The sequence below is a fragment of the Populus trichocarpa genome, chromosome 10, assembly GCF_000002775.5.
Source record: "Populus trichocarpa isolate Nisqually-1 chromosome 10, P.trichocarpa_v4.1, whole genome shotgun sequence".
Lineage (NCBI taxonomy): Eukaryota > Viridiplantae > Streptophyta > Magnoliopsida > Malpighiales > Salicaceae > Populus > Populus trichocarpa.
Window position 1 is genome coordinate 8,695,102 of NC_037294.2, and position 17,632 is coordinate 8,712,733.

General features: G+C 36.3%; 1 protein-coding gene across 7 annotated transcripts in view; it reads right to left on the reverse strand.

Moving 5' to 3' along the window:
* The window catches only part of LOC7460033 (BAHD acyltransferase At5g47980), a 44,333-nt gene that overhangs the window by 3,706 nt on the left and 22,995 nt on the right, over positions 1–17,632 (reverse strand). The window contains exon 1 of one of the 7 annotated variants that reach the window (XR_008060461.1): positions 15,496–16,977. The exons of 1 other annotated variant lie outside the window; for it this stretch is intronic. Coding sequence is in view for 5 of the 6 variants with exons in the window: in XM_052456902.1 (XP_052312862.1) it covers positions 15,605–16,930 (1,326 nt within the window). In the remaining variant the exon portion in view is untranslated. Of the gene's footprint in view, positions 1–15,495; positions 16,984–17,632 lie in introns of those variants that run through there. 5 more of the 7 variants (XM_052456900.1, XM_052456903.1, XM_052456902.1 and 2 more) reach the window with 5 other exon arrangements.

The window sequence follows — 17,632 nt, forward strand, 5'->3', positions numbered from 1 at the left end:
AAGAAGAGATGATTTCCAACAACTTTCATGAGGAACACTTTGTCAAATTCAGATTGAATCAATGTCATTTCATCCAGCCAAAATGTTTGAGTGCTGCTATCCACCAAGTCCACTAAATCAATAGTTGGCTACTACATCAATAATCAATTACCAAATGAATAGTTCCGAATTTTAGCCTATAAAAGGAGGCATTTGCCATTCATTTAGGCATCTTGGTTCTTAGATCAAGATCATGTTCTTGCTCTCTCTCTTTATATTTTTGTAATGCTTAAGTTTTGCTTTCATTAATCTCTTGTTTATGCTTTTCATTTCCTTTACTATACGTAGTTAACTTATATCATGTTTATGTTTTTATATTATTTATTTATGTTTTTCTCCTTCATAATGTATAACTAAGTTTACCATGTTAAGGTGAAAAGGTTTCACCAATGGTGTTAGGATAAATATAATATAAACTCAATATGGACTTCAATGCTTATATCCTAAACAACTTGCTATTAACATGTCTTATCATTTTTATCTTATTAATTCTTAATACCTTGCTTGTTAAATGGTTAATCTAGATTTGTGTTGTATAACACTTGGTACATCAAATACTTGATCCTTCATAGTCTTCGGTTGACATCGTTATTATGAGAGGAACTTGATTTGTTGTCAACATAAGTTAACATCATGAATACCTGATAAAATTTATAGTATGGTATTAAGTAAATAAGATGATTAATATGATCATGTTGATAATTTCTAAAGAGTTTATACTTTTCTTATCTCTAATACTATTAGTGGATCCTTTAACCTTGACATTTGTTTTTATCATTGTTTAATCTTCACATTAATCTTACATCTCAAAGTCCTCTTCAACTCATCATCAACATCACCATCATCATTGTTGTTGTTGTTGTTATTATTATTGTTATTATTTATAATTTATATAGTTCACCTCCCTGTGGTTCGACCCCGGTCTTGCCGGGTTATTTATTACTTTGACACTCCTGCACTTGGGATAAGACATTAACTCTTTGATCGTGTCAATTGGCATTAGAACAGTTAGGTTTTTAAACATACTTCTTTACTGAGAAGAACTTTTCTTCAACCTTAAATAGATCAACAGTTAGAAAACACAACATTTTCTTAGTTTGTATCAGACAAATAAACAATACAGTTTATCTCAGCTAAGGTGTATTATGGGTGCTAATACTTTAATTTTATGCAATCAATCCCCTTCTCCAGACTCTGAGACCAATTAGGGTTTCTAGTGATCAAAATACTAGGTGGCGACTCTCATTCCCTCTTTTTTACAAATAAATGACAAGAATTCCTGATCTTTTCCACCCATGTCATTCATGACTATCCCAATCCGGGAGAATGAGCATTGCGACGCCGCACACTTGCAACATATATGATAAAAAGAAAAATAGATGATCACATAATTGAGTTCAATTAATAAAAAGAAAAATCACCGCTAAACCCACGAACCGGGACAATACTTCTAATTTGTAGGTATAAAGTTATGTAGTACTCTTTTGTTAAAACTTTAAATAGTAATTTGAAATTTGAAATCTTCATTATGCTAATGTATGAATGCAATTACGATGGTTAATTAATGGTTATCTCTTAATTTTTTAAAAAACTCCCTGGGATTCTTCTCATTTTTATAACTTGATAATTGTGTGATTTTTTATGTTAAAAGTTTGGGGTGTTACAGTTTGAGACTTGGAATGATTGGAATGTGTATGAACAATAAATACAAGATGTGTACAAATGATTTGTCGATAAATTTGGACCTTCCGGTATAGGAGAGACTCTGCCAAAATTTCGGTAGAAATTTCAATAAACTTTGTATGAGTTCAACAAAGAAAATAAAGTAAAAAAAAAATTACCATGTTTCCTTTTTTTTTTTTTATGATTGATGCGTTGGTTTCGAAAATGGGGATGTTACATTTTGGTATTAGAGCCTGTATAGGGTTTAGGATATTGAAATGAAAACCTTATGATTGTTGGATTATTTCAGGATGGTACAGACGAGAAAATGCGTGGCTACTAATCCCTCTTTAGTGAGGGGGAGAGATCAGGATACAGGATTTGCTAATAGGCAGCGGGAGATCCTTTAGAGGACACTGCTTCGCATATACCGTCAACATCTCAATAGCCAAGTGTTGAGGAGTCATCTAAACTCCAGGCTGGGGTTGGTTCTATTCAAGCTGGGGATTTACCACCTGAGAGAGCTGGACCGCAAGAACAGAGAGCAGCATCAGCAGCATCGATAGTAGCCCCGTGATCGAGTCTATGCTTAGTACAGTAGCTCCAGCAGCCCTAATAACACCAGCAATTTCAGTACCACTGACAGCTCCAGCTGTCCCTACTGCTATTGATTCTGACAATTTAATTGCTCTAGTGCGGAATATAAAGAGTATGGGGGAGTTGGGATGTGAGCCCTTTTTGGGCGAACAAGATGCAGAGATTGCAGGTAGATGGATGCGAAAAGTAGAGAACAATATGACTCAAATGAGAGTACCCGAGGATTGTTGGATGAATTATGCTTCACAGTTGCTGACCGATAGAGCCTAGTCATGGAAGGAGGTGATACAGTCCAGGAGGGATATTAAGACATGGACTTGGAGTGAATTCAAAAGACAGTTTGAGATGCAATTTTTCTCTTCTTATCAGTGTAGGATCAAAAAGTAGGAGTTCCTAGCGTTGAAATAAGGGGACATGTCAGTACTAGAGTATGGGAGGAGGTTCCATGATCTCTCTCTTTTGCTTCACAGTTCATTGCTACTAAGCAACATATGGTTGAAAGACTACGTGATGGATTACATCAGGAGTTGAGACAAGGATTGATTGCTTTACGGTTTGAGTCAACTAGGAAGTTTATAGAGGCGGCTCAGGCTTTAGAAGCATGTACAATAGAGGTTCATCAAGGCCAGACAATATTGGGTAAGAGGAAGGATGTTGATGTTTCCTCAGGTAGACCTCTTTTTTTTTAAATGGGGAAGCCTCAGTTCAGTTAGTTTAGGAGAAAGGAAGGGGTAACAGTTGGGACTGTTCAAAGTTCTGGTATTGGACCTACTGAAGGACAACAGGGCAGTAGGAGTGGATCCGGATCGGTTGGAGGGATGTCAGAGTAGAGGCCAATTGTTTATCCTCTATGTATCCGGCGTGGACAGAAGCATCCTAGAGATTGTTCCACTACACCAGGGCAGTGTTATGTATGTCGAGGAGAGAATAGATGGAGGGATTGCCTATATTTAGGCAAGGGATGTTATTACTGCCATAGGCATGGACATGTTAGAAAGGATTGCCTCGGAGGTTAGAGTTTATTTAGACACAGCAACAGATGCAGAGCCAGCAGCAGTCGATTACAGTGGATCGACCGGCTAGACAAACTCAGTTTGGGCCAGTGGTAACAGAGGCCATGTCAAGGCACAAGGGGATCGGACCCAAGGTAGGGTGTTCACCATAACGCAAGAGGAGGCTCGGGTTTCCCCTGATGTTGTTGCAGGTACTTTACTGTTAAATCATCTGCCTATCTATGTGTTATTTGATCCTGGAGCTACCCATTCATTTATTGCACATACGACAGTAGGAAAATTAGGAAGGAGTCCAAGTAGAGTTGGGAAAGGATTTATCATTAGTACTCCTTTGGGGAAACATGTAGACATTGATGTAATATATATGGGTATTAAACTTGAAATCATAGGGTGTGACACACATGTAGATTTGATTCCCTTAGGGATACATGATTTTGATATTATATTGGGAATGGATTGGTTGGGTAAGTATAGGGCCCAAATGGACTACTTTGCAAAAACAGTAACATTTTCTGGATCTATGGGTGAGAGAGTAGTGTTTTAAGGAGAAAGAAATGTCATACCAAATTGTTTAATTTCTGCTATGACAACACAAAATATAATGAGGAAAGGATGCGAGGTTTACCTCGCCTTAGTGGTGGATGTCCATGGAAGAAAAAGAGAGTTGGTCAGCATCCCCGTAGCAAGAGAGTTCTCGGATGTGTTTCTGAAAAAACTACCAGGATTACCTCCAGAGAGAGAAGTAGAAGTTTCAATTAATACACTACCGGGTCAATCCCTTATAGCCCAAGTGCCATATAGAATGGCGTCAACGGAGCTGGCTGAGCTAAAAATACAATTGCGGGAATTATTAGAAAAGGAGTTCATACGTCCAAGTAATTCTCCTTGGGAAGCCCCTGTGTTATTTGTAAAAAAGAAGGATGAAACTCTCGACTCTGTATTGATTATAGACAGTTGAATAAGGTGACAATAAAAAATAAATATCCACTTTCATGAATAGATTATTTATTTGATCAACTCAAGGGAGCTAGGGTATTTTCAAAGATAGATTTGAGATCGGATTATTACCAATTAAGAATTAAAGAACATGATGTAGCAAAGACCGCTTTCAGAACCCGTTATGGACATTATGAATTTTTGGTGATGCCTTTTGGGTTGACAAATGCTCCTGCAGTATTTATAGATAAGTCTGTGGTGGTTTTTATAGATGACATACTGGTGTATTCCAATACATATTTGGAACATGAGCAACATTTTAGGGAGGTTTTGCAAACTTTGAGAGAACATCGGCTGTATGCCAAGTTGAGTAAATGTGAATTTTGGTTAAATAAGGTGACTTTCTTAGGGCATGTTATATTGGCTGAATGGATATTTATTGATCCAAAAAAAGTGGAGGCGATGTTAAAATGAGAGAGGCCCACTAATATGACTGAAATTCATAGTTTTCTTGGGTTGACTGATTATTATAGAAGATTTATTGAGGGATTTTCTACTATAGCAACCCCAATGACCTGATTGACTCGAAAGGAAACAAAGTGGGAATGGACACCCGAATGTTAAAAGAGTTTTCAAGAACTAAAGAAGAGGCTTACCACTGCACCGGTGTTAGCTTTACCCTTAGGGATGGAAGGTTTTGTGGTATATAGTGATGCATCCAAAAAGGGTTTAGAGTGCGTATTGATGCAACATGAGAAGGTGATTGCTTATGCCTCTAGACAGTTGAAGCCCCATAAAGTCAACTATCCAGATCATGATTTAGAATTGATTGTTGTAGTATTTGCCTTACGAGTGTGGAGACACTACTTGTATGGGTCTCGAGTTCAAATTTTTACCGATCATAAAAGTTTAAAATATTTAATGACTCAAAAGGAGTTAAATATGCGGCAAAGACGATGGCTTGAACTAATTAAAGATTATGATTGTGTGATAGATTATCACTCGGGAAAAGCTAATGTTGTGGCGGATGCTCTTAGTCGTAAAAATAGGGTATCAACTTTGGAATCAGATGATTGTGATGAAAAAGAATTGTTAGAGTTAAGGAAAATTAATGCTAAGGTGGAGATTGGACCTAGGGGTTCTTTGTTAGCTCAATTGAAAGTGAGATCGGTATTTTGTGAAAAAATATTAGGGGCTCAGCGAATTGATATCGAAGTTAGTAAGATAAAAGATAAGATTGAATTCGGGGTTGAAACTCCTTTTCAAATCTTAGATGATGGAATGGTGGTAATGGGAAAATTAATGTATGTACCGGAAGACATGACTTTGAAAGATGAATTGTTGAAAGAGGCGTATGAGACCAAACTTAATATGCATCCTGGAAGTACTAAGATGTATAAAGATTTGAAAGAGTTGTATTAGTGGTCAAATATGAAAAAACAGATAGCTAAATACATAACTAGTTGTGCTATCTGCCAACAAGTAAAGGCAGAACATCAGAAGTCGGCAAGGCCTTTGTAGTCGTTGTTGATACCCTAGTGAAAATGGGAGGACATCACTATGGAATTTGTATTTGGTTTACCTAAAGGGAAAAAGGGCAATGACGCGATATAGGTGATAATAGACAGATTGACCAAGCCTACTCTCTTTTTACCAATGAAAATGACCGACTCAATTGATAAATTGGCTCGATTGTATATAAATGAAGTGGTAAGGATGCATGGAGTACCCGTGTCGATAGTTTCAAACCATGATCCTCGGTTTGCTTCTCGATTGTGGCTGAGCATACAACATTCTTTGGGAACGAGTTTGAATATGAGCACAACTTTTCATCCTCAAACTGATGGACAAACTGAGAGAAAAATTCAAATCCTAGAAGATTTATTAAGAGCTTGCGTATTGGAGTTTGGTGGTAATTGGGAGGATCATCTACCCCTAATGGAGTTCACTTATAATAATAGTTATCAAGCCACTATAGGAATGGCCCCATATGAAGCTTTGTATGGTAGGAGGTGTCAGACTCATGTATGTTGGGAAGAAGTAGGTGTTCGGCGTTTAATTGGAGCTGAAATTATTCAGATGACAACGGAAAAGGTTAAGGTTATAAAGGATCGTATGAAAGAAGCCCAAGACAAGCAGAAAAGTTATGTTGACAAATGAAGAAGACCTCTTGAATTTAATGTAGGAGACCGAGTATACTTGAAAGTCGCTCCATGGAAGCACATGTTAAGATTTAGTATGAAGGGAAAGTTAGCACCAAGATACATCGGGCCCTATGAAGTGGTAAAGAGAATTTGACATGTGGCGTATAAATTGGCGTTGCCCCCGCATTTGACCAAGATCCATAATGTTTTTCATGTTTCTATGTTACAGAAAGCAGAGATAGACCCGACTCAAGTGCTACCACAGGTTCCTATAGAGATTGAAGAAGATTTGACTTTAGAAGTGAAACCTGTGAAGATTTTGGATTAGAGTGAAAAGGAGCTTCAAAATAAGAAAATTCCTTTGGTCAATGTGTTATAGAGGAGTTCTCAAATTGAGGAAGAAATGTGGGAAAATTAGTGGAGATGAGGAGGAAGTACCCTGAACTTTTCTAAACTCGGGTATAAAATTTTAATTTTGAGGACGAAAGTTTTTTTTAGGAGGGGAGAATGTAAGCCCTTGGATAAAATAATCTCATCTTGATTTAGTAAAGTAAAATAAAATACAAAGGATGTGGAGAAATGATTAAATTGAACAAATTAATTGGATTAAAAGAGAAGTTATTTAATGAGAAGGGTGAAATTGAAAACAATAATAAAGGAGTAAGGATTTAGTAAAGAGAAAGAGAAGTAATAGGGTAAATGGATTAATAAAAGGAATGGTGGGGTCATGTGAAAATAGAAGTAAAATGAGGGGGCAAGATGCAAATAAAGAAAGAACATAATTATATATAACAAGAAATCTTTAGAAATTCCTAGAGTAATGGTCGGCCAATGAGAGGAAGAAAGAGGAGAAAAGAAAAATTGAGAGGAAACCTTGTAGATTCATCATTTTAATCCAAAGAAAAGTGAGAGTAAATGAACTAAGAGTGCTTCAAGTAAGATTTAGGAAGAAAAATTTGAGAAAACCTAGAAAATTTACTAGTGGGAAGGGAAGGGTTAGAAGAAGGAAGGAAGGGGAAGAAGAAGAGGGGTTGTTCTCAATCTCTTGACTCATTTTTTGTAATAGAAGGTAACAAACTCTCTTATCACGTTACTCGAATTTGTTCGTGTTTTTCTTGAATAATTGAGATTTGAGAATACCTTAGTATAGGTTTAAGAAATTTGTTAAATAATGATAGGTAGAGGCATTTTGTGTTTATAATGGCTGGAAATGATGAAAAAATACATGGGAAACAAATTTATACTTGTTGAACTTTGAAATCAAAACTGGATAGGTTGTCTCTCAATTTCTCTATTAAGATTTGAACCCTAAGATGATAAAATTTGAGATATATTTCTTCATGAAAGTTTTAGACATGGATGTTACCTTTCAAATGAAATTGACCTTGCTTAAATTTGAGTGACAAAACACTAAATATGAAAGAAAAACTAAAGATAGGTAAAAAACCAGGAATCCGCAGGACAAATTTTTGGATTTCTGAAATTTATGAATTTAGGCATGTAGATGGAAAAATTGGGTATATTCATCTTCATGAAAGTTGTAGACCTATGTTTTAGTGTTCTAAAGAAACAAACCACGCATAAAACCAAGTTCTATAGCTCCAGTTATACTCAAAATACTAAACAGTGTTTGGAATCCAAAATGTTGAGCTACCTAAAACTTGTAATTTGGTAACTTCTATTTGGAATTGTTTTTTATTACAAAATGTTAAATTATGAAGGTAGTACGTATATGTGTGTATGTGTGGTCAAGACTTGAAATTTAAATTAGTGTAACTATTGGTACATGTGAGATTATGGGAAATAGATGAGAGCAGGGGACGACTAGCAGAGCACAGATTTCAAATAGGTATCTGACATTTAGATCTCTAATTTAAAGTCTTGTTTAATTCTTTAGCTTAGTCCCTAATAATATGTAGTTCAAATTTTTGTATTTATATGTAATGTTTGAATGATGGTTTAACCAGTTCCTGGTTTGGGACTGGCGCCTGGTGAATGGGTTGATGATTGGACAATGTCCTGGTTTGGAACTGGTGCCCTGTGAATGGGCTGATGATCCCTGTGAATGGGCTGATGGTTGGACCAGTGTCCTAGTTTGGAATTGGTGCCCTGGAAATGGGTGATCAATATAATTAGTTATTATTGGAGAAGATTGGTGTGCTGACAGGTGGAAAATTATAGAAATTGATGATAAATGAATTAAAAAAAAAACAAATTGTTAGCGTAATGAAAAATATACTAGATCATCTTAATTAATTTAATTATGTTTATGCAAATTACTATGCAGGTTCGTCTCAGCAGCGTAACCCTTAGTTGATGCATGGGTGTTCCCTCTGTATAGTCACTTAAGTTAATATGAAGATGGAATAATTTTCTTTTGAGTTGTATATAACAATACTTCTAATTTGTATGTATAAAGTTATGTAGTACTATGTTGTTAAAACTTTAAGTAGTAATTTGAAATTTAGAATTTTCATTATGCTAATGTATGAATGCAATTACGATGATTAATTAATGGTTATCTCTTAATTGTTTTAAAAAAAACTTCCTAGGATTCTTCCCATTTTTATAACTTGATAATTATGTGAATTTTTATCTTAAAAGTTTGGGGTGTTACAGTTTGAGACTTGGAGTGATTGGAATGTGTATGAAAAATAAATACAGGATGTGTACAAATGATTTGTCGATAACTTGGAACCTCACGGTATATGGGAGACTTTGCTGAAATTTCGGTAGAAATTTCAATAAACTTTGTATGAGTTCAATAAAGAAAATAAAGTAAAAATAAATAAAATTATCATGTTTCCTTTTTTATTATTATTTTATGATTGATGCGTTGGTTTTGGAAATGGAGATGTTACACTAAGACTGAAAAACGATGTTATTTTGTAAAAAAAAGAAGGATTGGACGACATGTCATCTAGTTACTGCTCATTCCCCTAACTTCTTTCCTGAAAAGCTGATCGGGTGGCTACTTTTCAGGGACATTTAATGCTACATCTCTCAACCAAACCGGACAATACACCACTATGATGGCCTAACATTGTATTACACCCTAGAGTAGGTCTCATCAGCCAACTGGCCCTACAGCCACCGCAGCACCACTCCAAAGTGGTCAACCCGACCAGCCTTTAGCTGCCAACTTTTTTAGGCCTTGACAACAACTTTGAACCAACAGTTAGAATCCTTCCGGGTTGAATCAAAAGCCAAGATTTGGCATCAGTAAAGAAACAATATCCCTCTTCCACTCCTTATAAATAAGGGTGAATTCGATGCATTGAGCATCAAGAAATCAGAGGCTAAAGTTGGGAAAAACAACATTTCCCCAGTTTTTTTCCTCCTCCTTCATTAGCCTCTTGTGCACCACTATAACCACCGCATTTTCGTCGTCATTGCCGCAACCAACCACACGTTGGTCTTCCCTGTACCACCAGGAACACCGCCAGCCTCTTTTCTCCTTCGGCCATGCAAGCCTTCCTCTCCTTTTTCTTCTCCAAAACTCCTCCAAATGTAGAATACTTTTTGCATGCAAATGGCAAAATGCCACTAACATGGGTAGGGCTAAACCCTTTCCAGCCCAACCTAGAAGGGTGGGCTGAGTCCAGCCCAACCAATGTAAAAAGAAAAAAAAGAAAAAAAGAGAGATGCCAGGTCTGTTGGGTTGTAGTTGACCCAATCAACCTTGCTGGGTCCGGCCCATATGGTTGGGTTGGGCCGTTCCCCGTCCATATAATAATAATAATAATAATAAAAATATTAGATAATAATAAAAATATTTAAAAAACGAAAAAAAATCCAAAAATTTCCAGGAGTCCTTTCAAAATATTTTTGATTTTTTCGCATGTTTTTCCAATAATTTTGCATAATATCGGGCTGTATATTTACACTATAAGATACAAATCTAGTATTAAATACATGGTTTTCTACAAAATTTTCTTAAATTTTTTTTTGAAAATTCAAAAAATTTTAAATTAGTTTTCTATTTAAAAAAACAAAAAAATATTTTTTTTCTGCGCATACGACCAAATCCTAAAAGGTTTTTCATGCATATTTTTTAAAAGATAACGATCATATTTTATCATGTTTTAAAAAATACAAAAATAGATAAGTTTGGCCCTTGGAATGATTAAAATTTAACCCAATAAGATAGAGACTTCCTTATGAAGGGAAATCTACTTTAAAACTTAAAAAAGAACAATGGACAGAAACACGACTTAGAAAAACAATCAAACATTAATGCAGCTTACCCTAGGTAGAGTGCATTGGGGTGATACGTCTTCCCCTTGCAAAATTAGCCCCTTACCCAGACTCTCGTACACCATAGGTTTCCTAGTAATCATAACACTAGGTGGCTACTCCTGAATTTTATAATTATAACTTTATGATTATACCCAAAACCCCTTTCTTTTTCACCAACATCTCAAGCGACAGACCCGTCATCGCTCTATGTCGTGTGCCCCGCGACATATAGGATTATGAACTTATACGTAAGATATATTTTTTTTATTGACATTAGAACGATTAGGTTTTTAACCTAATAAGTTACGGACCTCTTTACTAAGAATGACTTTTGTCCAACCTTAAATAGATCAATAGTTAAAAAAACACAACATTTGCTTAGTTTGTATCAAACAAATAAACAATGCAGTTTACCTCAGGTAAGGTGTATTATGGGTGCTAATACCTTAATTTTACGCAATCAGTCCTTTTCTCCAGACTCTGAGACCAGTTAGGGTTCCTATTGATAAAAATACTAGGTGGCGACTCTTATTCCCTTTTTTTACTAATAAATGACAAGAATTCCTTGTCCTTTCCACCCACATCATTGATGACTATCCCAATCCAGGAGGATGATCGCTGCGACGTCGCACACGCGCAACATATATGATAAAAAGTAAAATCACCACTAAACCCGCGAACCGAGACAACTAGGGTTACCTCACCAAACTGGAAAACCGGGTCATTAACTCCACAAAGTTTAATATCCTAGTTTTTTTTAGAAATTATTTTTTATTTAACTAAATTTTTTTAAAAAAAATAGACCATATCGCGATGCTGAGATATTTTTTCATATCAACCCGATGCTAGGATATTTTTTTGATATTGCGATAATAATACAAAAGACAAATTAAAATAAATTATCAACACTAAATCCCTATAAACACATCATATAAAGACTAAATTAAAAAGGGAAATCAATAACCAAAGAAAACAAAAAGGTCAAAATGCAAAAAATAAATAAATGTGGATTACTATTAATACTTAATATTTAATATTTAATGCTTCAGAATATTGATTTAGTGTTTGACAATGTTAGCAGGCGTGATGTTTTGGGAAACCATCTTGACTTTCAGGTCTGTTTGGAGAGGGGCGGGCTTGGATGTATATGCCTAGCTAGCTAATTAAATCAGAGGCTGGCCATATTAATCCAGGTCGTGTTTAAACAACCATATTTCATTTTCTTTGCATGGAAACTTCATTTCTGGGATATCGTATCATGTTGATCAGGACTGAAACGAAATAAATTCTCCGAGGAAACTAGCATCCAAATTTACTTAATTTGTTGCAAAATAATTTATTTTACATAAAAGAGTTAGGTAGGAGCTAGGGGTGAGCAAAAAAACCGATAAACCGATTAAACCGAGAAAACCAGAAAAAAACCCGAAAAAACCGAACCGAAAAAAAAACCGAATTAACCGATTAAAAAATCACAAAAAATTCTAGTTCGGTTCGGTTTTCAAAGTCTGAAACCGATTAAACCGAACCGAACCGAACCGGTTCTACCAGACTAGCACTTAAAAAAAAACAACTAGAAATAAGATGCTTTTTCTAATCCTAAACCTAAAGCTTAAACTTTGCTCTCTGTATTCCCTAAACACAAAAGCAGCCACCCTTCCCCCTCCCTTTCTCTCTGCTTCTCTCCCCTCCCTTTCTCTTTGCATCTCTCCTCTTTGATTGAAGAAGGAGACTGAGTTGGTGCAATTAGGGGTGAGCAAAAAAATCAAAAAACCGATTAAACCGAGAAAACCGGGAAAAAAATAACCGAAAAAACCGAACCGTAAAAAAAACCGATTAAACCGATTAAAATTTTTAAAAAACCGACCGGTTCGGTTCGGTTTCGGTTTGATAAGCCTGAAACTGAAAAAACCAAACCGAACCGAACCGGTTCAGTTTAAAAAAAAAATACTATAAAAGCCTCTTCTAAATTTTTAACCCTAGCACTCCCCCTCCTTCTGCATCGCAGCCGCCCCCCCCCCCTCTCCCCCAAAAGCACACAACTCTCAAATCTCATTCTCTCACACTCTCGTCCATCACTAATGGCCAGATCCCCCCCCAAAGTACACAACTCTCAAATCTCAATCTCTCACACTCTCGTCCATCACTAATGGCCAGATCTAGACTTCTAGTCATTTGACAAAATTTCAACATAGCTTCAATCTTCAACTTCAAGGCTTCAGTAATTGGGCATGATAGTTTTCATGAAGCTTATGATGACAGATTCATCTTCATGGCTTTAGTGATCTTCATCTTCAAGAAAACTATTCTCCTTGCAACTCTTTGTTGTCTTACCAGAACTCTATAATCTGCAGTCCCATGATAGTTTTCATGAAGCTTATGATGACAGATTTATTGTTTGTTGAGTAATTGGGCTTTTGAAATTGTGGGGTTTGTAGGGAAGAACAAGAAGGAAGCTGGAGAAGCTATAGAGAAGATTGTTAAAAAAACCCGGTCGGTTTGAATATAGGTTTTTTTTATTTTTATGTTAAAAAAACCGAACCGGACCGAACCGAAACCGGTCGGTTTGAACCGATTCCGGTTCGGTTCTGGTTCAAATTTTTCAGTTTTTTAAAATTTTATTTTGGTTATTTTTTTAGGTAAAAACCGAACCGAACCGAAAATGATCACCTCTAGGTGCAATAGAGTTGGAACGGTCACCATTGAAAGCGAGTGTAGGGTTTTTTCTTTGCAGGTGTGTGGTGGCGGCTCCAAAACCAAGTGGAGGGAAGATTAGAGAGGAAAAAAAAGGGATTTTTTTAACTAGCGTGTAAGGGTTTGGCCCTTCCTCTTTGATTTGTTTCCTCTTGTTCAAATAATAATGTTTTGATGGTTTTATATTTGAATAACATATATCTTTTGATCTTTTCTTTGTTTTTTTCTCTCCAGTCAAATGACTTCTGTTCTTTGCTTTTGTTTTGTGTATCTTTTTGCAAAGTTTAATTATTCGTCAAAGATCTAACAAAAAGAAAATCAGGATTGAATTTCTGGATATCATGCATGCCTAACCAGTTAAAAAAAGAGTCATACTTGTTGAGAAAGCCAAGATTTCTCATAAAATAAGCACAGAAAGCACAGATCTGTGAAATTAGAAACAAAACAAAAATAAAATCCCTGAAAAAATATGATAAGTGAAAAAACCCAGAAATAATTTTTGATTTAAATTGGTTTGAAAGGGAAAAAAACTGAACCGAACATGGTCGGTTCGAACCGGTTTTCCGTTCGGTTCGGTTCAAAAACTTGAAAAAAAATAATTTCGGTTTGATTGCTTATTTTAACCCAAAACCAGACCGAACTGAAAATGCTCACCTCTAGAAGGAGCTATCTTGATTCCCTATTACTATATATTTGCTATGGATTTGCATATATCACCTCTTTGCTCAAGAATAATGAATGATAGCCAATTTATGATTTCTCTCTGGCTTTGCATTACAAACCGGGTTAGGTAAAGTTTGGAAATTTTTCTTTTTTTTATTTAAGATTAATTTTTTTAAGTTTTTGGATAGTTTTGATGTATTTATTAAAAATTATTTTTTAAAAAAAAAAAATATTCTAATATAATTCCAAACAAAAAATACATTAAAAAATCATTATTATGGCATTTTTAAATACCCAACTGAAAAAAAGAAGTCAGAGTGAGTGGTGGAGAAGAGGCAACGCAACCTCCACCAACAAGAAGAAGGGGTCACGGTTTGTTTAATATCAGATACATTTCAGTTTTCTCGTGCCGGCAAGTGAAAAATAACAAAAAAGGACACTTTCAACTATTCAAACTGTAGCGAAATGCCTCAGCTCATAGAGTCCTAGCAGCATCAGTTTTGAAGTTGCCCGCTAATAAACTATATAGCTATACAATTCATGCCTAGTTGCAGGCTTCGGGCTTCAATGATCCTGAATCTTTCAGCGGATTAATCCAGAGATCAGAAAGTGCTGTTTTCAGAGCATCCATTATGCCTCGTCTCGATATAACGCAGACAGACTGCTTCCATTAGTAGTCCAGACATAGAAACCCATCCGATCCTTGTCGAGCATTTCCAATAAACCTTGAGCTTGTGGGACACAACAAAGAGGGATCCGCTTCCAAGGTGAAGCCCTACTATTTTCTCCTTTAAAAAATGGACACTCTATTTCCAGCACTCCTCTGGGATTCAGCCCAGAACACTTGTCAACGAGACCGAGAACGATGAGAATGCCAATGAATCTATGGTGCGTAATGTTGGGCTTCCGAACGAGATGGACATTATGAAGCCTCCTAAGTTGGAATCCAAGTGCAATTGCACGATAATGTGAAATCCTCCGAAGATGGACAGTATGAAGCCTCCGAAGTTGGAATCCAAGTGCAATTGCACAATAATATGGAAGTCTTTCATTCACTCTGTGTGACTACTCTCTCCAGCCACATGGAGAGATGCCAAGTGCTTATATGCTAATAGCTTTGTGTTTGAAGGGCTGTATGGACTGTTGCCAATTCATTTATGTTGATTCCAATTTATTTGTAAGAAGCACCAACATGTGTTGGTGACGTAAATGTAAAGTTTTTATTGTCATTAGGCGCGAGGCATTGTAGATTTGTGTTTGCTCTGCTCCAGGTGCCATGTTCTTGTTAGTTATCCCGTCCGATTCAAGTGCTCCGGTAGAAAAGGTGTGAATTAAACCCCCAAGTGTTCATATTTGTTATGATTTTTTTTTTTTAAATACAGCTTGATTTTTGTTCAACGGCTCATCTGTGGTGGCATTTCGTAAAATTAGAGCAGCTAAAATGATACTGTTGATAAACTCTATTACATTACTGTAAAATTTTATGACCAGACAACAAGAAAAAAGAAAAAGAAAAGAAATTTCACCACCAGCAAACTAAAGAATGTAATGTAATGAATCGATCATTCAAGCGCATTACATCACACGTTGGACCTCACAAACATGTTCTTTCCATCTGAGCTAAACTGATACGCTATGATTTGCAGCAGCAAATTCAAGCAGCTCCCTGTTGGATTCGAACAAGGCCATGTCTTCTGGACTCAAACTTATACACGCTTCTATTCCATCACCATCCCTTGTGTCGATCAAACACATAAGATTTTTCAGCTCTATAGTGAAAACAGTACTCAACCATGTTGGTTTTCCCCATCCGAAATCAGCATCATAAAGTTCAAATCTACACCAACTGGTGCCGTTATAGTAGTCAATATCTTTGCTCGTGGCCATCTTTCCAAACTCTTCTACCGCCTTGCAAATTGCTAACGAAGTATCGTCCCCTTGGGTTATTTTAGCATAATTTTCACCAAACTCTATAAGATCTTTCCTTATACGGCTCACTATACCTTGCAATTCTAAATCATCATGATCCTCCATCCGCGCTGATATACTACCTACGTAGTTCCCACCGTAGTTGTCTGGTAAGGTTGGCACAAGCCTCTTCCGAATATTCACGCCAAGAGACAACACCGATTTTCTAGGAACCCCCAAGTTTGATCTGGATGCGCTCATCGCACATTTCCAGATCAACGCTGTTACAGATTCCACCCGTGTTGGATCTGGCACGCTTGCACTGATGGCTTTAGCCTTGAGAGCAGTAATTTTGGGAGCTTCAAACACAAACCTTTTCATGACAGACTCTCCTTGAATCAAATCTACTGGAAGCATTGGGATTGGTAAATCCATTTGTGGGAAAATGGAAGCACCCATGAACACTGGACTGATCACCACCTCAGTACTCGACCTGCGAGCGGTTGCAGCCCAGCACTTGATGAATGATGTTACCGTGGCTGCATCTGCAACCTTGTGAGAAAGATTCACCCCAATTGCCAAGCCACCACAATCAAAGAAACTAGCTTGGACAAGTAATTGACTATCCCTGGCCGTGGCTGCTTCACTTAGAGCTGCAGGCAGGAGTTGTTTTAGCACTTCAGTATCAGGCTTTTTGAGAATATCAGAGAGAATACAATGGATTCGAGCCTCAATATATTCAGCCCCATGGTCATCACATTCAATGGACGAGTTGTCTTTGAGTCTGCCTGCGAATGGATAAAAATGAGTCAAGGCTTCAGACAGCGAGGTCTTTAGTAGCAGTGACCTTTCCGTGGCTTTGGCAAGGTGATCTGTGTCGTTTCCATTCCTGGGGTAAAATAGAAGCAGTGGAATGTGAACTACTGGCATGAACTGGTCCAGAAGAGAGAGCTTGAGACTTCTTAAGTGAAGGGGCGTTGGAGAGGATGGTTTGATGGTTTCTCTCTGCATGATCTCGATTCTCAGTGGCACAGACATGATGGATAATTATCCTGCTAGATGAAATGTACTGGTTTAAGTAAATTTTTATTATGAATTCTTATCTATAGAGATTCTAGATCTAAAACCACTATAAATAGAAATGTTTAATTTATTTTTTTTAAAAAAATAAGTCTAAGATTTTTATAAAATATTATAGAATTTTATTTATTTCCCTCCCTTGTTAGGGTTGTAATTTTATGGATTGAAAACTCTAGTTTTCCTCGCACTACATCATGAAATGTACTATAATTATTCCTTTTTTGTCTTGTTTCAATATATCATTGATATCGCTCGCGCTCCATTACGGGTCGGACTATTTTTTTTCTAAACTTAAAAAATATTAAAAATATAGAGATTTTGATGATTTTTGTTTTGTTTTTGTTATGATTTATGTTTTATTACAATGTTGTGTAAGTATTTAATGTTCCAAAAATTTTCTGAAAAACCAATCCTTGTAAATAATCAAATCTTCTTTCACACAACCTTATGCCTAAAAAAATAAAAAAGAAACTCAAAGCCTAGAACATTTGAGGATATAATCAGGCTGGAGCAATCCAATGAACATAATAGGACTGACTCTAAGATTCCCTTTCTGAGAAGATAGAGGATGTCGAACAAAACTGAAGATAAAGGTCTTTAAGTAGGGGGCAATGTAGATACAATCTAAAGATCTGTTATTTCTAGAAATCAAGACCACAG